The sequence below is a fragment of the Chroicocephalus ridibundus genome, chromosome 1 (genome assembly GCF_963924245.1).
Source record: "Chroicocephalus ridibundus chromosome 1, bChrRid1.1, whole genome shotgun sequence".
Lineage (NCBI taxonomy): Eukaryota > Metazoa > Chordata > Aves > Charadriiformes > Laridae > Chroicocephalus > Chroicocephalus ridibundus.
In genome coordinates this window covers 220,277,622-220,303,437 of record NC_086284.1, presented here as the reverse complement: position 1 = coordinate 220,303,437, position 25,816 = coordinate 220,277,622, and the positions used below count along the sequence as shown (strand labels likewise).

The 25,816-nt window shown below is 59.4% G+C and overlaps 1 protein-coding gene across 4 annotated transcripts in view; it reads left to right on the top strand.

Annotated features, from left to right (window-relative positions):
• Positions 1-24,064, top strand: part of SHANK3 (SH3 and multiple ankyrin repeat domains 3) — a 382,593-nt gene extending 358,529 nt beyond the window's left edge. For all 4 annotated transcript variants that reach the window (XM_063323817.1, XM_063323818.1, XM_063323816.1 and 1 more), the window contains one exon: positions 23,511-24,064. In XM_063323817.1, the coding sequence (XP_063179887.1) occupies positions 23,511-24,054 (544 nt within the window). In that variant the 3' untranslated portion in view covers positions 24,055-24,064. The remainder of the gene's footprint in view (positions 1-23,510) is intronic.
• The last annotated feature ends 1,752 nt before the right edge of the window (positions 24,065-25,816 follow it).

Genomic DNA, 25,816 nt, shown 5'->3' with positions numbered 1-25,816 from the left:
GACCCCAGATGCACGTGATGGCCATTCCCTGGCGACCAGTGTCTCCCACCTGGTCCCTTCCCCCGCACTGCGCAGTTGGGAGCCACGGGGTCCTGTGCTGAATGCTCGTAGATTAATTGCATTTGGGGACCCTTCTGAAATCAGGCACGCCATGCCTCATTTCCCTGAAAAGTGCTGACCGTGCCTGTCTCCAGTGACACGAGGGAACGTGGACGTTACCAGCTTTTAATGGTGACCAGGCATGGCATCTCCAAGGGCTCACCCCTGCCAGGCATCGGCCCCGAGCTGATTCCTGTCCCGGCCCCCCCTCGCCCGGGGGTGGTGGAGGGGCTGCTGGGTCTCCTGCCTTCACCCCCTTGGCGTCCCAGAGCCAGCGGCAAGAAGCCCCCTGACTCCTGGCGGTGTCAGACCGCAGCCCCCGCTGCCTGTCCTCTCTTCCCCTGGCCTCCCGTGGCCATCGCGATCACCACTGACCTGCTCTTCCCCGTGCAGCCTCCCGGCAGATGTACCCCCAGGTTTCTAGGGGACACCCCTCTCCATCCTCTGCCTCTCTTTAACCCCTCCTGTCCTCCACCGCTGCTTCTCCTGGTTCCTGTGCTTCAGCAGGCAGCGTGCTCCCCTCGCCCCGTCTCTCCCAGCAGCAGCAGACGCTGCCTGAGCTCCTGCACCTCGCCTTCCATAGAGACCCCGTCCTCCTGGTCCGTGCTCCCCTCACCCACCCTGACACCCCGTGTGTGGCACCTCCAGCAGTCCTGCAGAGTTAAACCCTCCCATTCCTTTTTCTGAAAGTCATGGCCTTTCATCTCTGAAATTTTTGTGCGCCCAGTTGCTGTCAAAGACTTGAAATGTTTCCCAGGAAGTCAGCTGTAAATAGAATATTTAATGATGTCAGCCACTCTCCTTCATTGTGAAAATTCTTCTCTTTTATGAAACTGCTGTAAATTCAGAAAATAATGTAAAGAGCAGTTAGATAAGCTTAGAGGACCGATTTCGGGACACGTTTTCCAGTCTCTCCTGAGAATGGCAGTGTTACCCAAACCTGCCACAACAGCCACCCTTGAACGTGGCAGCGCTGCCGAGGAGGAGCGAGGTGGGACCGTGCCGGTGCGATGCCGCTTGCCGGCCCTGGAGCGTCCCCTCTGGGGCTGAAGGGTGCTGGGTCCCTCTGGCCAGGCGGGGGGAAAGCCCGGGTGATGCTGCAGCCAGGGCCCCTTCCCGCCCCTCCACGGCGCGGCTGCGGCACTGCGGGCTGGGCCCCGACGCCTGCTGCAGCTTCCTCTGTCATTCGTACATTTAGCTCTGCTCCAGAAAGGGTTGTGCCCCAACCTGAAGCTCTTCCCTAGAGCCAGAGGTGTCCTGGAGTCCCGCAGGACGTGAGGAGGACGAGGTGCCCCTGCAGGAGCCACCCTCGAGCCGCCGGTGGCCCTCCATGGCTCCGGGGGCTGCTGAAGCAGGCGGAGCGGCTCGCCGGTGGCGGCTCGTTCCATTGCTGGAGGTTCTTTCTAAACACATTAAGTTCTGAATTTACAGTAGTTCCATCTAAGAGCGGGCAACTTCTCTCTGCACGCGGTGGCTGCAGCACAGGCCCTGGTGCGTTTCTCTTGCAGAGGTCTGTGAGGGTCCTGGCTGGGGACCCCAGGAACAGAAGACACAAACCGCTCTCTCCATAACTAACTCTGGCTGTGTCTCCTTCCAAGACGGTCTTCCGCGGGAGGACGTTTGCCAAGAGGGACTGAGAAAGAGGCCAAGAGATACTGAGAGTGAGAACATCAGGTCAGAGTTAAGGCAGTCGATAGAGACGATATTTATTCCGTCCTCCCCGCCCCTGGGCCCTGTGCGAGCGGCCGGGGCCGAGCGTGGCGCGGGGAGCTCTGCGGTGCCCGTGCCCCGCGTGCTGTGCCCGCTGGCTGCCACACGGCCTTCTGCACAGCCCTCCCCAGGACGCCGTAGTTCGGCGGTGACAGTGGCAGCAGAGCAGTGACAGCTCCCATTCGTGCTGTCCCGTGGGAGTAAGCGATGACCCTTGAGCTGGGGACACACGACCTGTGCCCGCGGGGAGCCGCTCTGACGGTTCCCTTGCCGTAGCGTGGCTCTGAAGGCTGACGTGAGGCCAGCAGCGGCTACCTTCGTGTTTAACATGAACGGGATCCTTGAAGATCCGATGTCCCAGCCCGCGGTAGCCTTTGCTAAGCTGCGTGGCAGGAGAGTGACCAGACGTCCCGGGGTCCCTCTGGCTTGACCGTCCTGGCCGCCCCCGGACGGAGCTGATGCCGCAGCAGATGCCGTGCGAGGACCCGCAGCTCAGAGCTGAGCGCTGAAATGGATTCATTGTGTGACATCCATTACCACAATAAAGCTGACGCTAACTAAGAGGTGTACGTTTCTGATTAGCGATGCAGTGAGTCACAGCTAGCGCTGCGAATGCCAGCCGCAGAGCTGCAGTGGTGGCAGGGGCTGAACTCACGCGCTTCAGGGTGACTCACGCGTTAAATGTGCAGCGTTAACCCCTGTGTTGAGATGGCATTCCTGTGCAGTGTCCCCTTGTCCTGTGACTGGCCGTGGCCATCCAGCCTCATCAGGCTCGTGTCATTCCTCATTGCGCATGGTCACGCTCCGATCCCGACCTACCACCTCTGCGGACGGGGCTGGTGCGATGCCCATCGGCCTCCCCTGGAGCTGAACGTGGCTCACGGGGGCTCAAGCCAGAAGCATCTGAAGTGTCACCACGGTTCCTGTTGGGGCTCCAGCTAATGCAGCCGAGAACCTGGGTTAGAGGGGGCTTTGCAAAGGGGGTTTGTTTCTTTGTTTGTTTGTTTGCTTGTTTGTTTATCTTTAAGCAACAGCCGAACATGCCAAATGTATCATGTGAAGCAGAATTTCAGATGCAAAACTGAGTTTTTCAGGTGCTGTTCTGGAAACCCACAACTGCTTTGTATTTCTACAGATCTGAAAGAGAGAGAGAAGAAAAATAAGCCCTTTAGGCATTTAGCTCCTAGGGTAAAGCTACCTCTTTCTATATAAACTCATCAATTAATTCTGTTTCAGTTAAATGGTGTAACATTTCTGGTGCAAGCTTTCAGCCGCTGCAGATACAACCCCCTGTTTCCTTGTAGGCTTTTTGTCTCTCCATGGTGTCTAAACTCCTGCACAAAGCGGAGCTGAGCTTCCTTTCCACGGTCCAGGGGATTGTCCGTAGGGAGCTGACGAAAAGCCTGGAGATGAGGCCAGCTGAGCTCTGCGCTGCTCAGCGCCTTCCCGAGAGGGAGCCTGGGGCATACAGGGAGTGACTTGTTATTTTGAGGTCTGGGGAGGAGGTGGCCGTCCAGCTGAGCAGAGAGCCCTGCGCAGGGTGCCGGCAGGACCTGCGGTGTGCCGGGAGGCTGGAGCCCCCGGGCAGGCGGCAGCAGCACCCTTCGGTGACGCCAGGCCAGGTGTCCCCACAGCCCTGCCTGGAACTGCCAGGCTGCTGGCGGCCACAAAGCCTGCAGAGAGGCAAGTCCCAGCTGGTGGTCGCAGCAACGTGCTGCCCTGCGAGCCCTGGGCCCCCCCCGAGCCCCCGGCCTTGCCTCACGTGCCACCGAGGAGGAAGGCAAACCTGCAGCCCCGTGACGGGAGCTGGGCAGGGCTCCATCCTGCTTCCCTGCGGCAGCGGGGCTTAAAGATGCTTAATGCATCTCTGGAGGTGACTAAAAATGCATCCCTCGCTCCGTGGGCTCCCCGTCCCACGGGAGGGGGCTTCTGCCCCTGGAGGCGTGCTGCAGCGGGGCCACCGGCACTGCGGCAGGGGCTCCCGGGCGGCGCGGGGCTCGCCATGCGTCCTGCGGGCATGCAGTGCATGCGGTGCCGTCAGCGCAGTGCCGGAGGATGCTCTTCCCTCCCGGTTGCCATGGCATTTTCCCAGCGTTCACCGCAGGATGTCAGGCTGAGGATGGGGCGCTCCCCGGCCCCGTCCACCTCTGCGGCTTTCCCCCGTAGACCTGCCTCCCTCGCGGGGAGCGGGGCAGCACAGCCGGGCAGAGATCAGCCCGTGGAGGTTGGGTGTCTGCAAAAGCGAAGAGCTGCTAGAGGGTGCTGGGAAGGTGTAGCGATGGAGAGAGCACCCACCCACCGCAGGGCAGCGCTGCCCTCGCTCCGAGGGGGCGCCCGTCTGACACCAGCTCAGTGCGTCCTGCCACTGGTGGCCCGGGGGGCGGGGGGGTGTCTGTTTTTGACGTGGACGGTCATTGCCTACAAGGAGACAGGGGCTTTGTGGGTAGCAGGTCTCAGCATGTGTCCGTGTCACAGCAAGCACAGCTGGCTTCACCTCATCCCGTCACTAACATCTACTAATCACAGCTCATCCACGCATCCCCCCCAGTGAGTAGAAGAGCAAACCGGGACCCTGCCTCACGCGTGTCCAGAGCCAGGCTTGGGAGGAGCAGGGAGGGCTCGCCTGGACCCCGCTGAGAGGAGCCCTGGGTCCCACCAAGACTCTCTCAGTGCCCACGGGGCCCGAAGGAGAGAGGGGTTCAGGCCTGCAGGGCTCACTCGGTGCCGAGTGTGGCTCCGGGAAGGTCCCACCCTGCGCTTGTTTCATCCCTGAGCGCAGGAGAGGAGCTGAGAGGGCTGCTCCTTTCAGGGCTGCAGTGCGCTAGCAGAGGATGTCACAGGAAAGGGGGGATTCCCTTTGTATGGGGAAATACCAAGGGACCCATTCAGATCTCAGCATTTTTGTCAGCAAACGGGAGGCAAAGCACCGCGCGGAGAGAGGCCCGTGTGTGCCCGCGGAGCGGTTCTGCCGGCAGTCTGCCACCGTGCACGGAGTCTCCGGTGAGAGCTTAGGAAGAGATTGGCTCGGAGAGTCCCAGGGGCAGCACATAAGGAGATGAAATCTCCTATGGATACTAGCCCTAAATTTCCTTTTCCTACAAAGAGGAGATCAGAGGAGGAGAAAGCAGGAGATGTAAGGTTCAGTTAAGACAAAAGCAGCTCTTATGCCCGTAACACTCTGACCCTGCCAGAAACTTGTAAATGTTCACTGACATCGGGGTCCGCTCCCGATTCCCCCTGTCCCTCCATGGGCACAGGCAGGCCAGAGCTCCTGGCCGAAGGACTCGCAGCCCAGCTGCAGCCCCACCTGCAAAATTGCCCAAGAAAAGCCATCGCTGAGGCTGAGCGGGAGAGCGTTCAGAGTGGGTTTAGGAGTCCTCTTGCTCTTCTACGTCACTCCTCCAGCGTAGCAGGTTGCTCACCGTGACGCAGCTGGGACACCGGCCCTGGAGGTGCCCGGCGTTCCCCAGGGGATAACCACGCGTCCCTCGGCCGGCCCTGGGGCTGCCCAGTGCCTCGGCTGCGCAGCGCTGGGCTGGGCCCGCGCTGAACGAGTGTGGTCTTCACCTGGCCCGCTCTTGGTGACCTGCAGCAGGTGGCTGGTGGGGCTTTCCACCTGCAGAACCCTGTTCGGCCAAGCAAACCCCGCTCCCCATGGGGCGGCCATGCTCTGCGCACCGCTCCCGGCTGTTTCTTCCCCTTCTGCGTGCAGCCACGTCCCCTGCAGAAAAGGGCTAACGGTCTGAGTGAGAGCAGTGGCCATTTGACATTGGTAGCCACCGTGCCAAACCCAGGCATGGCCGACGCCTGGCGCAGCACTGCAGACCGGGGAGACGGGCGTCCCTGCTGGGAGGAGGGGGCCGTGTCACCTGGGTGAGACGGGGCCTCCTGCTCCCCCCCGATGGCCACAGCTGAGGGGTCCTGCGCTGCACGAGGAGCTTTAGGAAGCTCAGTAGAGCAGCCCAGCGCCCGGGCGAGGAGCGGCGAGGTGTCCTCCTGCTCACCGCAGAGCAAACGTCAGGCTTTCCCCCGACCTCAGCAAGGGATTCCGGCAAACTTCCTGCCGGCAGGACTGCGATTATCCCCTCTGGGAAACGCTAACTCCCTGGCGAGGCCCTGACCGTGTTCCGCTGACCTGTAGCTGTAGCTGTTACGCTCACAATCATAAAAGCAAAGCACTTAACACAGCTGCCGGGTGAAGTCAGAAAAGATGTTGAACTGTATTTGCCGCTCTTTCTTGTTCTTGCTGTGGGGCATTTTTCTCATGCATATGTTGTTTCCTCCCCCTCCCTCCTCTGCCCTTCCCCAGTCCCCGTCCTGTCCCTCCCCGTTCCTCCCCGACACCGTCCTCCCTCTCCCCCCAGCACTCTCCAGTCCTTCAGGCTTTGGCTGTCGAATTCATGCGATTATGAATGTCCCATTTCCCGTAGTAAACACACAAATGGAAGCTCAACTGCTGCGGAACGTCCCGACCTTCACTGGCCCCAACAGCCCTGTGTCGTCCATTCCCTGGGTGCCCCTTCCCCGGGGTCGGGAGCAGCCGGAGCCCCGTGTCGGCCATTCCCTGGGTGCCCCTTCCCCAGGGCTGCCCGGGGCTCAGCCCCCCGCCCCAGACGGTTCTGCCGTCCCCACCGCGGGGCACCATGGGCCGTGTCACTGCAGCCCTACACCTGCGTGGCGCGGGGGGTGCCCGGCCATGCTCCCGCTGTGCCACTCGGCCTCAGCCCCGTGACGAAGTCCGTTCGCTCTTCTCCGTCTTGTTGCCGGCCCGGACCGGAGCTAACATTCTCTCTCATTGCCTCTCTTCCTGCTCTCCATCTGCATGTCCGCGCTGCTCTGTCTAGAACCGCCTCTGGCCTCCGGAGGGTGGGCGAGTTGTGTAAGTGAGCATGTTCTCATCCCATAGCAGACTCACCTCCTCTCCCCGCTCCCGTCCCGCTCCCCGCTCTCCCGGCTGGCCCAGAGCGGGCAGTGGTGCTCGCTCTGGCATGTGAGTGTGTCCCCCCCCGTCCCCGTGTGCCCGGTAGCATGTCCGTGTCCCTGTGCTGTGATATCTGTGCTGCTGCTCGTAGGTGACGACTGAGGAAATTCCCTCGGGCTTCCATGGGATTCCCACCGTGGCCCGGAGGAGACTCTGTGCCCCGGTGCGGCTGTCTGGGGGGGGGGACGGGGACGGGGACACCCAGCAAGGGCTGCACAGGGGCAGGGTCCCCTTGGCGAAACTCAGCCCCATGGGGAGGGACCCCATCACGGGTGGGGAGGGACCCCAGTAAGGGTGAGGAGGGATCCCATCATGGGTTGGGAGGACCCTGGCATGGGTGGGGAGCCTGAGCCAGCTGCCGCCCCAAGCAGCAACGTCCCCTTTCTGAGCCCCAGCAGCCCTCCCCGTGTAATCGATGCACCAGGCTCCCCCTTCCCTGCAGGTTCGGGACTTCCCAGTCGCAGTGTGTCCCTCGGTCACCGTCTGGAGCAGAACTCCCGCCAGGCAGAGGAGGCGGCACCTTGGGCTCTTGCTGTGCTGGGATCGTGCAGCCGTCGCAGGCTGGGGTTCAGCTGCCCGGCGGGGAGGGGGGCCTGGAAGAGACCAGAGCACCCCGCTGCCTTCCAGCAGGCACCCCAGGGCTGCGGGACCTCCAGCCTGGTGACCCACAGCAGGTGTCGTGTGGTGTCCCCGGGGGAGTCACGGTTGACACAAACTTAAAGCACGGCTAAGTGTTTGCCTGAGACAGCTGTAGGAAAATCAGGGTACAGAAAACCGACCCCCGCCTTCTCCCAAACCGGTTAATGACTGCCACTGGAGGAGCCCTTGCTGGGAGATCCTTGGCCCATGTCCCCAGCAGGTCTCAGTGTCCTTGCTGGCAGAGCTCCTTGGCCATGTCCCCAGGAGGTCTCAGTGTCCTTGCTGCCAGAGCTCCTTGGCCATGACCCCAGGAGGTCTCAGTGTCCTTGCTGGCAGAGCTCCTTGGCCATGTCCCCAGGAGGTCTCAGTGTCCTTGCTGCCAGAGCTCCTTGGCCATGTCCCCAGCAGGTCTCCGTTGCTACCAGAGCTGCTGGAATGCCTTGGCCAGGCCGTGGCTGATGAGCTGTGGGCATTCACCGGGCTGGAGCAGGCAGTGAGACCCCGAGAGAGGCCATTCCCATCCGCGGGGGGTCACTTGGGCGAGTGGCAGGATCCCCGTCCCTCGCCAGGAGGTGACCAGTGGGTGGGTGCTGGGGGGTTGGAGCTGTGGCACGTGCCCCTGGTCCAGGTGCCCACCAGGCGAATTTCCCCAGAGTGCATGGCCAGCTGCGTGGTCTTGGTTGTGCTTCTTCCGTGTCTGTCTGTCTGTCCTGTTTTCTTTACCCGTAGTGTGTATGAAAGTAGCTGCCTACATCTGTGTCGCTTCCATGTGTGAACGCAGCCCCAGAGCCTTGGCAGAGCTCTGGGCAGTCTCATGTTGGATTTTACTTGTCATTTTCTGCCAAGTGTTGAATTTTGGAGTCTGCATCCCCTTCCCAGGTCCGGCTGGACAGGGCCAGTCCCGGGAGGGCAGAACGGCAGCGCTGGGAAACTCCTCCTGCCCGATGCCGCCGGGCTGGCGGGGGCTGCCGGATGCTTCCCAGACGCCTTCCCCAGGGATCGGCTCTGCTCCAGCCCGGGGCTGTGGCACACGGCCGGTTTAAGCAGAGGTGGGGGAGACTCAGGAGACCTGGCCCCACTTCGGTCCTTCTGGTGGAGCAAAGGGTTGTGGAGCCCCCAGGTCTGGCCGGGGACGGAGCGCTGCTCTGGCTGGAGAGATTCATGCTGCGGGTTCTGCCCAGCAGACCTTGCGTGTGGTCAGCGGCGGGAGGGTCCTCATGCCATTGCATCCGCCCATGTCTTCATGCATTCAGTCCTGTTGCTGGTGTCGCAGAGCGTCTGCGTGTTCGGGGTGGCACCCAGGGGAGATGTGCCATGGTGGGCGCGCTGCGGACGCTTGGCTCGTCCCTCAGCTTGGTGCTGCCTGGCTCAGGAAGGGGCACATTTAGTGTGCTCAGCCTGTCTTCAGCCCCCAGGTCGTTAGGACGCTGCCCGGCAGCCCCAGCTGGTCAGAAAGGGTTTGGGGATGGTGGGTGGCCGTGCTGAATGGGAGCCGGCTTGTCCCCGTCCCGCTGAGCCGGCGTTTCAGACAATGGCCGTGCCTGCCCCCCTCCAGCACCATCTGACTGACCGTGACCGTCAGCTGATGTTTCCTCTCCGCTGCACAGCCCTGTTTGTGTGAAAGCTTTGGACATTGTTTCGCCCGCGCCCGGCGTCCCTGCCCGACTCCGAGCGTGAGCTGCAGCCACCCTGCGCGGCCCCCGCGCCCCCAGCACAGCCCCCGCGGGGCCGACACTGCGACGGGCGACGAGCCTTGGCCAGTGCTGCCCGAAGAGGTCAGGGTAGGGTTAGAGCAGGGTTAGAGCAGGGTTAGGGTCAGGGTAGGGTCAATAGGGTTAGGGTAAGGTTAGGAGTTAGGGTTTAGCCGAGGGTTCGTTTTAGGGTTTGGGAGTGAGTTAGGGTTGGGGTTAGCTTTGGTTGCTGTCTTCATCCCAAAGGATCAGCGATGAACCTTGCCATCCACGCTGGCTTTCACAGGTGCATGCTCAGCTGAGCACCATTAACATTTTCTTAGCGCAGGTTTTTGCATTTAATTCCCAGGAAGGGAGGGGAGCTGTAAACCCAGGGGATTTTTAGGGTGCACGAGTGAGGAGAGTCAGTTCTCCAGCAGGTCTGAGGCACCGTGGGTTCAGCGGCAGGAGTGCTCGCTGCTGGCTGGAGGCGCGGCAGTTGCTCTCTGTACGCAATTAGCTGTCGTCTGACCCTGTAGATTAACCTTCTGTGTCATCGCAGTTAAAACACTGCTGGGCCAGCTTCCCCTTTCATGAGCTGCGCAAAGGTCAGGCATTTGCTGCAGACTGTGGTCGTTTTCCCCTGCAACAAAATTTATCACCTAAAATGCAAAGCTGGCGCTGCCCGGCACTGGCACCGGGCAGAAAGCGGAGCCCCGAGCCCAGGCTCAGGTTTCGGTTCTGGGAGCTGGCTCTGGAGGAAGGCAATGAAACGGCTCCACTGACCCCGCCGTGCCCAGCCATGGTGCCTCTGCCCTGCCCGAGCCCAGAGCAGGGTCCCACAGCCCCGGTGCGGCCCCGGGTTTCCCAAACCGCAGACACTGCTCTCCCCTGCCCGCAGCAGTCGCAGTGAGCCCCGTGCGGGTGCCCGGAGCCACGTTCCCCACTCTCCCCAGTGCAGGGCACGCAGGGAGTCCCCAGGGGTCCCCGCGGCCGGTGTGGTGCCCACCACTGGGGACGACAGGAGACAGGATGCGCCATCTCATCTCTCGGAGCTCAGCACCAGGAATGTGGAATGGAAAAACACACGCAAACGTGCCCTCCCCCAGCTCATCTGAGACCAGCAGGGAACAAGACATAGGAAGAGTCCCGAGTCCTTCTTTTCTGGGCACTTTCTGGACTAGGACCTCGCTTCTGAGCCTTTAGGTGCTACCAGGGGTGCAGCAAATGACAGCTGGGCATCAGATGCCACAGCTCTGCCAGCAGCCGGTGGCTTTGGCCAGCCAGTCTTCTGTGCAGCGGCTGCAGCGCGCAGAGGGCTCTGCCCCGGGGCTGCGACTGTGGGCCAGGAGCTCGGGGGGAGATGGGACGGGCTGTTTGACCCCCAGCCCGGGCCCTGCTGCAGTCTGCGGGGCAGTGCGGTGCGCGTGGCACGTCAGTAGTCTTCTGAGGTCAGGGGAAGATGCTCCAGCTGCGAACAGCAGGAATGACCGCTGTTCTGGCTGCAGAAGGGTGACCGGAGGGAAGAGGGAAGTCATAGAGTGAGAGAGAAAAAAAAGCAGTTTTGAACAGGAAGGAGGCATCGCATCGAGAAGCCACGAAAGGGAATATACCTCCAGGGTTTTCATGGCTGGCTAGTTTTTTTCCCAGATCCAGCCTCTGTATTTTACTGAGATAATGTCTTCTACAGAGTTTGGGAGAGCAAAAAAATAAACGAACCCAGCAAAAATGCAATTTGCTGTCATCGGGCCATGACAGGCTGATTGGGAACTCTCCCAAGAAAGGCAGTGCACGCGCAGAAGGCCCTGGGGCAGCGGAGAGCCCGGAGGCGCGTGTCGTCCTTTCAGCATCACACCAGTCCAGGACTTGGCCTTTCGCTTCCACCTGGCACTGCAGCAAAACCCAGAGCCTCAGAGCAGCAGCTTCATCCTTCCGTTATCCAGGCACCAGCCGGGGTTCCCCGGCTTGTCGTCCCCCCCACATGCCCCCCACCTCAGCTCAAGGAACAGTCACAAGTTCTCGGCTCCTTTTCCATCAGTGACGCACCTGAGGGGTGGTCCTCTTCCCATGCAGAGGAATTTCTATAGAATGAAGAAGAGAAAAACTGTTACAAGACGGTAAATGAATAGTAGCAGGAGCAACGGTTTCCCCAGGGATACCATCCCATTGCTCAGATTTTCAGCTTTGTCCTCCCATAATGAGGTAAAACAGTGACAATCATAGAATCATAGTCACAGAAGGGTTTGGGTTGAAGGGACCTTAAAGGCCACCCAGTGCCACCCCCTGCCCTGGGCAGGGACACCTCCCACCAGCCCAGGTTGCTCCAAGCCCCGTCCAACCTGGCCTTGAACCCCTCCAGGGATGGGGCAGCCACAGCTTCTCTGGGCACCCTGGCCCAGGGGCTCACCCCCCTCACAGCAAAGGATTTCTTCCCAAGATCTCATCCCAATCTCCCCTCTTCCAGTGGAAAACCCTTCCCCCTCGTCCCGTGGCTCCCCTCCCTGCTCCAGAGTCCCTCCCCAGCTTTCCTGGAGCCCCTTTAGGGACTGGAAGGCGGCTCCAGAAATCACCACAGCTTTCTGGAGTGGGTTTTCATATTCTGCTTAAAGTGATTAGACAAGAATCCAGAAAACCATTCATTAGGCCTAATGCAGCCTCCTCCAGGGCGGTCTGAGATGCTCCTCGGGTGAGAAGAGCTTCAGGCTCCCCCCTGTTCGTCTCCTCAGTCATTTCCCAGAGCTGACTGTGTGCTTTGAAGGCATCCAGAGCTGGAACGGACGGGTCTTCCCTTGTTCTTCAGTCGGGTCCACACCATCTCCCGGCCTGGCACGCGTGCCTTATCTGCCATTCCCGTCTGCTTGCCTTTGCCTTCCGCGGGTTTGTTCCTTTTGCTGTCCCCGCGCAGGGTGTTCCAGAGTTGGTGTTTTCTGTGCCTGATGGTGGTCCCTGACCCTGCGATGCGCCAGGCTGGCCCTGCGGGTCAGGCCAGGGCTCGACCAGGATCTGCTGTGGTGGGTCGGGGCTCTCCCGACGGTAACACACGGGGCTGCTCCAGCGCCCGCCCCAGCCAGAAACCTGCCTGGCTCTGCCCGCGCGGTGCAGCCGTACAGCTCAGCCCAGCAGCAGTTCAGGAGCTACCGCCCCGTGCTGTGGCTTGTAGAAAGTCACAGCTTAAGCAGCGTCATGCATTACTCCGATTTTTAAAAGTCGTTGTCTCCCACTGTTCTGTAGAGCATTCTCCCACTTGTCGCTCCCGTGCTCATGGAGCTTCTGGCCGCATCGCTGCACGACTGTCCTGCAGTCCTAAGTGGGATCCACAAACTTCACTGGTCCTGCATGATCCGGCATTAGGGTTTAGCAAAAACTTGCACTGTTCAGTGAGGGTCTCCAGCTGAACAGCCGAATAGCAGCGTAGGGCTGGCCTGATTCACAGTGTTGGTTGCTACGTGTTCACCTTCTGCTTAAGCTGGAGGAATCAGCTTTCCCATCGCTTTGTCATCCCCAGAGCCAAGGAAGATGCTGAATCTGTGCTGGTTCTAGGACTTCTTCCCTCGTCTGCTCCTGCAATAAGCAGAAGGAATTCAGATCCTGAGGAGACTGAAGAAAGATCTTCTTAGATGTAGACTGAAGAACTTCACTTCTTAGATGTAGAAACTGAAATCTCTCCCTCCCCGCTTTCTGCGTTGTAGCATGGTGTGACGTGGGAGTGGGAGACTGGCTCTAGCTAGTCCCAGTGCGGAGGTGTCTCAGTGGCACACATGCCTTCGGGCAGGGAGGTTTGTCCTCTACAGGCTGTTTCATTGCCCTGAGTATCTTCCACGCCTTCAGCGTTGGCAGGTGTGCGCTCAGCCGGGGACGGAGGTCTCGGTGTGCCGCCCACGCCGGGGCTGAGCACCTCCAGCAACGCGCACGCGATGCATTGGGTTCCTTGGTGTTCCCTTCCCCAGACGGAAAATCACAAGCGGGTGGGTCGGGGTTTGTTGTCTCATCGGTGGCTGGACACCACGGTGGGATTTGAGCTGAGCGCTCTGACTCTGAAGACGCTTGGCTGGAGGAGCTGTGTTTGGAGCTGGGAGCTGGGACTGTTTAGTTTGAGGAAGAGGAGGCTGAGGGGAGACCTCATCACTCTCTACAGCTACTTGAAAGGACACTGTAGAGAGGTTGGTGCTGGTCTCTTCTCACAGGTAATTAGCGATAGAACGAGAGGGAATGGGTTCAAGCTGCAGCAGGGGAGGTTTAGGCTGGACATTAGGAAAAAATTCTTCCCAGAAAGAGTGGTCAGACACTGGAATAGGCTGCCCAGGGAGGTGGTGGAGTCCCCATCCCTGGATGTGTTTACGACTTGTTTAGGTGTGGTGTTGGGGGATACGGTGTAGGGGAGAACTCTGCAGAGTGAGGTTGATGGTTGGACTCGATGATCCCAAGGGCCTTTTCCTACCTGAATGATTCTATGATTCTGTGTTCTATGATTTGTTCCACACTGGATGCTCCTGGGAAAGGCCACTCTTGGGCGGGAGAGTCTGCGCGCTCCTGCCGGCTGCCCCTCTCAGCCGCCCTTCTTCCAGACTGCGGCTCGGGAGCTGGGTGTCGGAGGCGTGGGAGAGGCATCATTAATATTAAGGAATTCTTCCAGAGCAAAAAGTGAGACTTTGGTCCGAGCATGTTTTTCAGAGAAAAAAATACCAGCAATGAAGAGCAGAAGTAGTTTGTCCGTTTTCAGTGTGGAAAAAGGTTAACAGCAGACAGACGGCTATTCTGTAGCAGGGTCCCATTTCATTTAATAGGTTTATTAATTGTATGAAACCCACTGTGATTAATGAGAATTCGTGATTTGCAGAACACATGAAGTTTTGGGGGACATTGAACTTGGAGGGGACAGTGAAGAACTAGAAGCAAACAAGCCAAGCTAAATGAGTGGCCTGCGCAATAGCAGAGGAAGTTCAGTGCTAATAAATGTGAGGAGATGGGCAGCTGAGGGCAAAAGGTAAATTCTGCAGCCAAAGAGCAGGGTCCCCATGAGTTGTGGCTGTCAGATGCTGGCAATGTTCCTGATGCCTCCGGTGCTCTCTGCGCCACAGGCAGCGAGGAGAAAAAGCTGATGCTGAGACCGGGGGGCTGGCAGGGAAGGTCGGGCATTGATGGTGCTCAGGAACACGTTGCTGTTTGCTTGTTGCACGTGCACCAGCGAAGGCTGAGGACACTGGCTGGAAGGTCTGTAGGAAGGTCCGTAGGAAGGTCTGTCAGCTCGAGCACTCCCTGCATAAAGCTCTGCCCCTGGGCAGCTCCAGCAAAAAGGTGGCCCTGGAATAACGGGCTTCTGCCCATCATTTCTCATCGAGGCTTTTGCTGCTGGCTGATCACAGGTGTTTGCGGGTGCCCCCCGGTCTGAATTCAGAGTCACAGAATGGTTGAGGTTGGCAGGAACCTCTGGAGATCGTCTAGTCCTCCCCCTGCTCAAGCTGGGCCACCTAGACCAGCGTGGCCAGGACATTGTCTTGGTTTTCAGTATCTCCAAGGATGGGGACTCCACCACCTCTCTGGGCAGCCTGTGCCAGTGCTCGGTCACCCCCACAGTGAACAAGGGATTTCGTATCTTCAGGTGGAATTTGCCGTGTTTCAGTCTGTGCCCGTTGCCTCTTGTCCTGTCACGGACACCACTGAGAAGAGTCTGGCTCCATCTTCTTCACTCTCCCCCATCAGGTATTTATACAGGCTGATGACGTCCCCGTGACCCTTCTCTTCTCCAGGCTGAACGGTCCCAGCCCTCTCGGTCTCTGCTGCTGTGTCAGATGCTCCAACACCTTCATCATATTTGTGACCCGTCACTGGACTCTCTCCAGTAGGTTCCTGTTTCTCTTGTTCTGGGGAGCCCAGTACTGGACACAGGATTCCAGGTGTGCTCCATCAGTGCTGGGCAGAGGATGGATCACCCCCCTCGACCTGCGGGCAATGCTGTCCCTAGTGCAGCCCAGGACACTGTCAGCCCTCTTTACTGCAGAGGCACGTTGCTGGCTCATGTTCAACTTGGTGTCAATCAGCACGTCCAGGTCCTTTTCTGCAAAGCCGCGTTCCAGCTGTCAGCCCCCAGCACACACTGGTGGGTGGGGTTCTTCCCACCTTCTCAGGTGCAGGACTTGGCATTTCCCTGTGTTGAACTTCATGAGCTTGCTCTTGGCCCATTCCTCCAGGCAGGTGGGGACGCTCTGAGGAGCAGCACACCCGTTTGGTGTATCAGCCGCTCGCTCATTTTGTGTCATCTACACAAAACGTTTGTCCTTTCCACTTGCTGAGGACACCCTCTGCCCCATCGTCCGGGTAATGAATGAAGACATTAAGAGATACAGGCCCCGTACCAACCCTGGGGGGTTGTGTACACCGCAGGTCACTGGCCTCCAGTTGGACTTCGTGCTCCTAGCCCCTGCCAGTTCAGCCCGTTCCCAGTCAGCCTCACCTTCCACTTCTGTGCGTATTGCCCCACTTTGTCAGTGAGGATGTTCTGGGAGACGCTTTGGAAAGCCTTGCTAAAGTCAAGATAAACAAAGTCCATTGCTCACCCCGCACCCACCAGCCTGGTCATTTGGTCGTAGAAGGCTGCCGGGTTGGTGGGGCGTGATTCTCCTTTGTAAAGCCCTGCTGTCGGCTCCCGGTCACGTTCTTGTCCTCAGTGTGTTTGGAAATGGTTTCCAGGATGATTTGCTCCATTATCTTCCCACGGACTGATGAGAGGCTGGCCAGCCTGTCGTTCCCAGGGTCCTCCTCCTTGAAGACAAGAGCTGTGTGGTGTTACCGCTGTGCTGAGCACCCAGGCAGCGGCTGCGAGCTGAGGCAGGCATCAAGAGCGGGCTGCTACTTGCCAAATATTAGGCTTAGACTAAGCACGTTGGTTGCCATAACAACGCGATGGGCTGTGGAAGGAGGAGAAGAGGGATTTCCTTCTGCATGTTGAACTTCCTCCTGGTTGGTGCCCGAGGGGGCTGAGCGCCGGCACAGGCGAGGTGCATCTCCTTCTGCCTGAGTGCCGCACGGCTCGCCGTCCCCGCCACGCCGCAGGGTGTCTGGAAGGCTTTCCTGCCCGGTGCCATACGGGCTCTTTTCCCAAACACCAAGTCATCGCAATGGAAGAGGAAGTGATCAGTGACCTGCTGCATCGCTTGGATGCGCACAGGTCTATGGCACCGGATGGGTCACATCCAAGAGTGCTGAAAGAGTCGGCAGCCGTGCTCGCCAAGCCACTTTCCATGATCTACCTGAAGTCATGGCTAACTGGGGAGGTCCCAATGGACTGGAGGGCAGCAAACGTAGCGCCCATCTGCAGGAAAGGCAGAAAGGAGGATGCGGGAAACTATAGGCCTGTCAGTGTGACCTCGGCAGCAGGGAAGGTCATGGAGCAGATCATCTTGAGTGCCATTACAAGGCATACAATGGACAAGCAGGGGATCAGGCCTAGTCAGCATGGGTTTATGGAAGTGACCACGTCTTGATCTCTTTTGGTGCTCTTACTGGCCGTGTCCTGAAGGGCACAGACCTGCAGTCTGATCCAAAGGAGCCATCCTTCTCAGAAGAGGGGTGCAGAGGTGCCCAACTTCTGAGTTCTCCCCAGAGTGCCAACCCTTCCACTGGAAATGTTGTCTGGGCAGAATCTGAAGATATGGGGCGTTTACCTGGGACTCCTGGGCAGGTGACATGCTAATCTGAACTGCTGCAGCACCACTGCAGCCGAGCTGTTTCATGGACGGAGGCACAAGCTGGTTATACCGCGCTTGCGCAGTACACCGGCTGCTTTCGGAAAACATCAGCTTTATTGCTGCTGCCCAGTGCAGCTGCTGGGCCCTTTCATAAAGTCCCTGACCCCTGTGAAAGCTCTTTCGGGAAACACGAGACTGGTTGCGCGTGCCCAGCACTGCTGAGCTGGCTGCGCATCACAAGTCCCATGTGTGCCGAGAGCACGAGAGCCGTGCCTGAGGTAACCCGTCTTTGCAGACCGTGGTCACAGAATCATAGAATTGTCTTGGTTGGAAGGGACCTTTCAGATCATCAACCCAACTCTGACAAGAACCATCAACAAAATCCGTAGGACCAAGGTGCCTGATTTGTAGGACTCCGTCCCTATGCGCTGCCCGTAGGTTCCGCATTTATTTCTGCTCGGGAGACTCCATGCAGAAGTGCAGCAGCCCTTAGAGTTACAAAACCTAATAGTTCTCTCTGATGTGCTCATTCCCGTCTTCATCTGAAGAGGAACATTTCCAGTGCTCCTTCAGCATCGCCAGCCCTCCGGATGCTGCTGGAGTTCCTGCGTTGCCTTCAGGAGGGTCAGTACGTTGGGTACAATTAACCCCACTCGTTCGTAGCAGTTTTGGGTACAATTAACCCCACTTGTTCGTAGCAGTTTTGGGTACAATTAACCCCACTTGTTCGTAGCAGTTTTGCAGGTGTTCCCTCGCAGCATCCCTTTGTTTTTCTACTGTGAAAGGGAGGAACTCGGAAGTGCCAGATTTCTCTTCCCTACTGCGAGTGCTGGCTGCACTGGTAGAGTCCTAAGAAAAAAAGTGAGCAGGAAATTAGATCGCCTTCAGTGAAAAGCCTTGTTCTCAGTAGTTCTTCAGAGAAGCCTCACGCGCTGCTGGGCACCCTTTTCCCTGGGGGCTTGCTTTCTGGGGATAAGCTTCTCCTCTCTTTGGATTCTTTTGCTGAGAGTCGGCAACAAATTTCTTGCCAGAATTCAGTAGTTATGGAAGAGCAGTGTGTTGGCAAATGGTCCCTGAGAGCAGCCCATCGGTCTCCCAGTAAGGCGCTGTCGGAGCGGGTGGCTGCGGTGCTGCCTCCTCTCCTGGGGCTCCGCTGGGCAGAGCTCGCGGCTCGAAGGGGACGGACTGGTCCAACTGGGACCACGCAGCCGCTCGCGCAGTTCTCCCCCTTGCCCACAGAAGGGCAGGGAGAAAAGGAGAGGAAAGGGGAGGGGAAAAAATGTGTGGGTTGAGTTAAAGACAGTTTCATAGAGCAATAACAAAAAAGGAAAAAAAAATTACTACTACTAATAATAATGGTAAAGATAAAGTACAAGATAAAGTAATCCAATCAAGTCACTCTCACACCCGACGATGCGCTGCCCAGCCCGTCCCGAGCAGCGATGGCAGACTCCGGAACATTCCACTGGCCATTCCAGCCTCCTGTCTGTGCTCCGTCCCGGCTTCTGTGGGAAGCTGAAAAAAGTCCCTGAATAGTACAAAGATCACCTGGCAACACCTAAACCAGTGCGCATTGTCGACGTTCCTGTCACAGCAAATCTGAAACACGGCACCCACTGGAAAGAGAATGAACTCTGTCCCAGTGGAAACCGGGACGGGAGAGAGGGGAGAGAAGGGCTTCCCTGGCTCCTTCGTGACCAGGCTGCCTTGGCCCTCTGCTCACAGGGGCTTCCTCGAGGTTCTGTGAAGAAGCCTATTTCCTTCCAGCTTTCGAAGTGGGCCCGTGGCCCCTCACCAGCCGCCCACCCAAAGGGAGCTCATCTGCACGGAGCCTGTCGGCCCGCGCTGGGCACGGGGAGCGCTGCTTTCCCCCGGGCACCGCGTGAGAGCCCCCAGCCCGCGCCAGCGCGTGCGGGTCCTCTTTGGTGCCTATGTTACTTCCAGGGTGACACGTAGCGCCAGTGCTTCTGGTTTTCGGTTCGGGGGCTATCCAGAGAGACCTTTCCTTTCTGTACTCCCCACCTTTGTCCTCCCTTCTCAGGGACAGTTCTCGTGAGACAATTCTGGAAGACAAACTCCTTCCAAAACGGGAGCCGTAGAGGTGTCGTGTCACCTGGGCACGCACCATTCTAGGCAGGAAGCGCCATAGTGTCCATCGGCGTTTCAGGCAAGGAGAGGGAGGACTAGTCTCCAGCCCTGGCCCTAAGGCACAGCCCGGCCGTAGTCACGGCACCGAGCTCTGCACCGGTGGAGAATGACGAGAGCAGTCTCGGGTCTCGCTCACCGCCGGGCGAAGGTTGTTCATCAGGGGAGGCGAGTCCTTCGTGCAGCTGTAAGGAAAAGCGATGGAGATGCTTTTGGAGGCCGGTATGAAAACACCTGGAAGCCAAGAGCGGCAACACAAAAGACTTGGCGAGCAGAAGGGAAGCATTTCTCTTTGGAGCGATTAGAAGTACGTTGCCTCTGTTGCTGAATTTGTCCTCGCCTGTGTTACTCCTGGAGAAATTTGGACCGAGATACAGAGTTCAAAGGAAGAATCCTCATCCATTAGTGACTCATTCAAGAAATCTGCTTTTTAATACCTTCAGTAGAATTAGTCCCAGAAGGCTTAATTAGCTGTCCTACAAATGCGTAATCCCACTTTCTTTGGTTAGAACTTCCTTTTTCATCAGGCTGGTGTTTCTTTCTGAGCCTGCTTCCCGTGAGACCTGTTCCCCCTCTTTGCTGGTTCCGCTCAGGTCCCGGCGTGTGCTGCAGGGCGCCAACCAGGCCTTGTCTGCTGCGTCTCAAAAGACCAGGTTTTCTGGCTATGCTGAAGAAGCAATCCGGGCAACCCGTCCGCTGCTGCCGACAGACTGCCACTGCCGAGCTCTGCAGGACAGGGCTTGAGAGCTGCCAGAACCTGCATCTCACCTGTGGGAGAAGACAAGCTCGAAGGCAGCCCCACAACGGTGATTAGAGCTGCCGCGTCCCAATTCAGAGGGACCCGTGGCCGCCAGCAATCCCACCAGCTCTGGGCTGCTGGTCTTCCAAGGCCCAGCTGGAGCACCACCAGAAATGGAAAGTGAAGAAAGCATTTCATTTTTCTTATCGAGCTGCCCGGTTACATTGACTTGATATTGCCCAAAGGAGAAGTGGGCAACGCCGTGGTGCTCATGAAACCTGACAAAGATGAAGTCCTCAATAGCAGCATCCTAAACCGTGACAGCACTTGGCCTCAGCTTGGCTGCGGTGGCTGGTCCACATCCCCGTCGGCGTGTGTTCCTCGGGCAAAACGCGTGATATGCCAACACGAGCCTGCAAGGAAGAGGAGCAGTGACCCAGGAGCAAACGCTCTAAGCAGGTATCGTCGCTGTGCATAATGTGCAAGTCCTGGGAAGGGATGCTGTGCTGAAGGGAACCATCACATCCAGCAGCTTCAGAGCTGGCTTGCCTGGCTTCAGAGTGGGATGAAGGGCCTGTGACCGAGTAATTGGACTGATGGCCCGTAATGAAGTCAGCTTCCCGAGCTGGACAGGACATTGGAGACCGCTGGGCTGTCTGCGTGGTTGGCAGAACAGCGCTGCCGAAGGCGTGGAGAGCCAACGGTACGTTGCCAACAGAGCATTGCACTGGCCAAGCCGGTGCTCGCAGAGCAGAACAGAGCTACGGACTACGTCTGCTGGTCAGCCGTGCCCAGAAAGGTCTGCCATGGCACCACTGTCTCGTCACCGCAAGGACATGCCAACCACGGAGTCTTGGGCAAACCGCTGATTTCTCTGTGGTTCCAGCAATCCCGCTCCCCAAGAGCCGGAATAGCCAACTCCCAGGCCCCGTAAGCCACCAAACCAAAAAGAAACTGTGCCGAGAGGCAGGGAGGCCTGGCAGCACAGCCTGCAGATGACGTGGGTCTCTGTGGGACCTGCGTCTCTGCTGCTGGCATGGCCCGCGCTGCCGGACAGCCCTCGGGCATCCACCGCCCCGGTGCGGCGTGCGCTGCACAGGGCTGCTGCGGGTCTCGGCACCCCCAGCTGGAGTCTCTCTTCTCCCCTCGCAGGGAGCAGTTTCCCCCTCTGTGTCACCTGGGGCGGGTTAAACAAGCCCTTGGCACATTGGCTGCCGTGTCCGCAGCTGTTCCTGTTTGCATTTACCTTTCTTGAACAAAAGTGACCAGAACTGTGCTCAGAATTCCAGGTGAGCGTGCAGCGGTGGCTCCCGTGGCGACATGAACACATCCTTAATTCTGTGAGGAACGCACACCTTGGGTCTTTCCGCGTTTCTTTTGCCTTTCCGTGGCCATGCTCCGTTGGTGCCTCCCAGTCCCCCGTCCCGGGGTCTCTCAGTAGACCCAGAGCTTTCTCTCCCGTCATCACTCCCAGTAGAGAGCCGAGTCTTTGCCAGCCCTCTGAGCAGGGCGCCGTATTTTGGACTGTCACTTTCCGTTCTGTCCCTCCTACCGCAGCCCTCAAGGTCGTTCTGCTCTTCCCCTTCTGTATTGACGGAGCTTCCCAAACGTGACTCATCGTCATGCTTCTTTATAACCCTCGTGCTTTCTGTGTCAGGGTGGCAGGGAAATAAGAGGAAACGTGCCTAAGCCCACAGACTCTGAACGGACCTTTGTCTTCGCGTTCAGCTGATCTTCTCGCAGCCATCTCTCTAAGAAACCGTCAGTGCTCATTAACCCCCCGGAAGTGTGGGTCTTGTGCGGTGTGTGCCTTAGTGGCAGCGGGTGCAGAGCATTAACCGTAGCCCTTGGACTCCTCTTGCCAGCAGCAGGTTTCCAGAGTGTCCTGAGACGGCTCCAGGGGGGACCGAGACGGGGGGCAGAGCTTGGAGGGCGGCAGGGGGGCAGAGGGACGGGCTGCGTGCAGGGCTCCGTGCAGACGGCCCAAGGGCTGCTGCTTTGCTAGCCGACGTCGCAGCCAGGCGCCAGGGAGCTGCAGTTCTGTGGCGTGTTACCGGTTCGCGTGGAGGACAGGCGCAGTGACATTGCTGACCCAAAGGAGTGGCCACGGGCTATGTAGCCACGCAATAACCAGCCCAGCCCCGGTAAAACCATGCTCTTGGCCCAGGGCTGCGCAGCCCCGAGGCAAAGGAGTCTTCTTCCCCTTCCTCCCTGCTCTGGCCCCGTCAGGGCTGCAGCTCTTCTGCTGCGGGAGCACCCAGGCCCCGGAGCTGCCGCGGGACGGGGGCCCTGCTGAGAGCCCTCCTGGGACCTGAGACCCCCCCACAGACCAGTGACCGAAGCCCCGGGGTGGGTTCAGGGGGCTGCATTCGCGTTTGCTGCCAGGACAGAGACCGTCCTTCCCAGTCAGAGCCCGTCCCCAGCCGCAGTCAGCAGTGGGGGCTTATGGAAGGAGACCCCGGAGCAGGGCAGGGACAGAGCCGGGACGGCAGCCTGCCTTCGCAGGGCCCCCCGGGCTGAGGCACTCACAGCTCATCGCGCTCCAAGGACTCATCCTCCATGACCTTGTCCTCTCAGCTTTTAGATAGAGTCACAGAATCATAGAATTGCCTGGGTTGGAAGGGACCTTTAAGCCCATCGAGTCCAACCGTTAACCCAGCACTGCCAAGTCGCCACTGACCCACGTCCCTCAGCACCGCGTCTGCCCGGCTCTGAAATCCCTCCAGGGACGGCGACTCCACCACTGCCCTGGGCAGCCTGGTCCAAGGCTTGACAGCCCTTTCAGTGTAAACATTTTTCCTAATATCCATCCTAAACCTCCCCTGGCACAACTTGAGGCCGTTTCCGCTTGTCCCATCACTTGTTCCTTGGGAGAAGAGACCAAGCCCCACCTGAATCCATTTCTTTCCACGTATCCAGAGGACTTGTCCATGCCAGGGTGGGCAAGGAAGGCAAGAGGCGATGGCGGAGGGAAGGCGTGCGTGCAGCCTGGCTTGTCCCCCGTCAGAGGCTCTTGTAGTGGCGAGCAGTAGAGCCGAGTGCTGCAGGAGGGGCTGGCCCCTGCCCGGCTCCACGGCCTGTGCCCACCACGACACCGGGTGCAGGCCGGGGAGCTGGACATGGCGTAGTGCGAGGGCAAGAGCCTCTGGGCTGCCTCAGCCCACGCTAACGAGCGGTCACCCTCAGGTGATGATCAGACCCTGCTGCCTCCATCCTTGGGGTGGTGGGACGGTCCTCCTGTCCCCACACCGCTCTCTGGGGAGATGCCAGAAGGTTCCCTCTTGTCCCGGGAAAGGACTGGCAGCGCTGGTTTGCTCCGAGTCCATGGTGGGACCCATGAGCACGCCGACGTGGGGCCGTTAGTGAGGGGAGACGGGGTCCCCGGTGGGAGGTGGGGCCGGTGGCTTCGGTGCAGCTCTGCCACAGCTTCATGCCGAGCAGCCAAGGCAGGGCGAGGCGCAGGGTCTTCAGCTGCAGCAAGTCTTCGCGTGCACCCAGCGGGCCGCAGGGCCACCTTCCTCTGGGTAGGGCTCGGCGGGCTTCAGAGCGCTGGCCGCCAGGGCAGGTTTGGCCGGGAACCGCAGATACAGGAGGTACTTGCTCGAACCTCTTCTGCCTCCTCTGGAGCAGCCCCGGCAGGGCGTGCAAGAACGTCCTGGCTGAGGTGCCCCGAGCCGTGTCCCCCGAGCTCTGCACACCCCCCCACCCCGTCTCTGGCTGGCCCCAGCCCTCCAGCGGCCCCCCCTGTATATTGTGTGTGTGCTGCTGTGTCTGGGGACCTCGCCTCACCCCTGCCCTCTGCTCTCTCTCCTCTCTCTCTCGCTGTACCGTTCTTTCTGCAGACTTTTCAGTAGTTTAGGAGAACTCAGCACCATTTCCCAGCGGAGCTCCGGGACCACCTACACAGTCCGACCTGGCAGTCGCTACCCCGTAACCCGACGTACCCCCAGCCCCGTGAAGCCGGCTCTGGATCGGACAGAGCCCCTCAGCACCGTCCGGCCCTACGGTCTGACCCCTCCCACCATCCTCAAATCTTCCAGCCTCTCCATCCCACACGAGCCCAAGGAGGTGCGCTTTGTGGTGAGGAGCGTGAGCGCCCGGAGCCGCTCCCCGTCCCCGTCCCCCTCTCCAGGGCCGCCCCTGCACACCCTCCACCCGCCTCGGCCCTTCATGCAGAAACCCCTCCACCTCTGGAACAAGTACGACGTCGGGGACTGGCTGGAAAGCATCAATTTGGTGGAGCACCGAGACAAGTTTGAGGACCATGAGATAGAGGGCACGCACCTGCCCGCCCTCACCAAGGAGGACTTTGTGGAGTTGGGGGTGACCCGGGTCGGGCACCGGATGAACATTGAGCGGGCGCTCAAGCAGCTGGTAGACAGCTGACCGTCCCAGGCAGCGCTGGCCTCTTCCAGAGCCACCACGGGGAGGGGGGGTGTTTCTACTAGACTAATAAAACCCACTTTGATTCTCTTTCTATTCTGAGCACTGCACTGAAGGGCGCGGAGCCGAGGGGCTCCCGCCCGCTCCCACACCGCCCCGGCGTGCCACGCACACGCAGAGCCCCCGCTCGGCCCCGCCGGCCCCGCGACGCCTTCGGGACAAGGAATGTTGCATGAAATACATCCTCGTTTCTGTTCCTCCCAGAGAGTCTGGCCTGTATATCGCTTGATGTGCTCTTCCCCGGGGGCGTCGCTGGGGGCCGGAGGGGCCGAGGCACCACGCGCTGCCGAGCCCGGGCTCCCCGTGGTGGAAGGTGGGGAGCGGGACGGGGCCGGCGGTGCGGTGAGGACCCCGGCCTGGCTAGGGAGAGGGCTTCTGCCGTTGGCCAAGTGCTGGCCGCGTTGCCCAGGTGTGTCAGGCAGGGAGAGGCCAGTCGGAGCGCGGCAGGGAGGTGAGCGGGCCAGGCACACGCCGTGTCTCGGGCAGGTCGGGGTGGCCCATGGCGTGGAGACCCCGAGCTGCCCCGAGCCGGCGAGAGCGTGGCAGGGCAGGGGCTGCTGCAGGAGGCCGGCAGGGCCGGCGCCAGCGCTCAGCCCGCCTTGGGAAGAGCAAGCAGGAGGCACCACGGCCGCGGTGGTGGCCCCGGCCCTGTGCCGGCTGTCCCCGCGGGCGTCGGAGGCGGCCGGCCGAGCCAGGTGGTCCCAGCGGTGCTCGGAGGGAAAGGAGGGGCTCCGCGGCGCAGAGGTCTGCGAGGAAGGGCAGTGCCAGCGCGGCGGCTGGGTGGACGCCGGCGGTGAGGCCCAGACCCGCTCCCTCCCGCGCGGAGCCGCCCCGGGGAGCTGCCCTGCGAGCCGGAAGAGCGATTTCCCCGGGAGAGACTGGCCCTGGACTGTGTGCTGCTGCTCGGCCCGCTGCCCCCGCGTGCCCTGGTGAGAGAGGGACTGAAACCGCATGGATAAGAAGCATGTTTGGGGATGTCGGAGGGAGGCTGGTGGGGAATCCAGCAGAAAACGCTTTGCCAACGTTCAGTGGGGGGGTGGGGGGGAGGGAGGGAGATGTTTTATTTCCTCTTGGTTTGGGGTCTTGTTTCCAAGGGGGACACGTTGATGGATAATATATAATCTCCGTGCATTTATATAGAGAGCAGCTGATGATCTACAAGAGATGATATTGAACTACAGGATTCCCACCCCGTCCTAGTCATCCTTATTTTGCATCTTTTTAATCAGCTATATATTTGAAAAGAGAGAACAAATATCTATATATCTATATCTATAGCTATAGCCACCTGATTTTGTTATAATTTTACTAAATCTATATATCTAGACTTGTTGAGATGCTGGCGAGGCGGTGCCTGCACCCCTCCCCTGGGACGCCCATGGCTCATGGGAGTTTTTAGCGACTGACTGAATGAATGTTAAAAGTCTTTTTAAAAAAAAAAAACACAAAAAAACCCCACCCCAACAGCTCCTTTCAGACACTCTGGATTTTAAAGATTTAGAAACACAAAACAAAACTTGGGTTTTTGGGACACACCGAGTCTTCCACCCGCGCCGGGCAGAGACGCACGGAGATGGCGCTTCCACCACCCCGCAGAACCCGGCACCTCTGGCAGGCGCGGGCCCCGCGGCACCGTGTCCCCGGGGAGCCACCGCCGCCACCACGCCCAGCCCTCGCACCGCGCCGCCACCGGCACGGCCCAGCG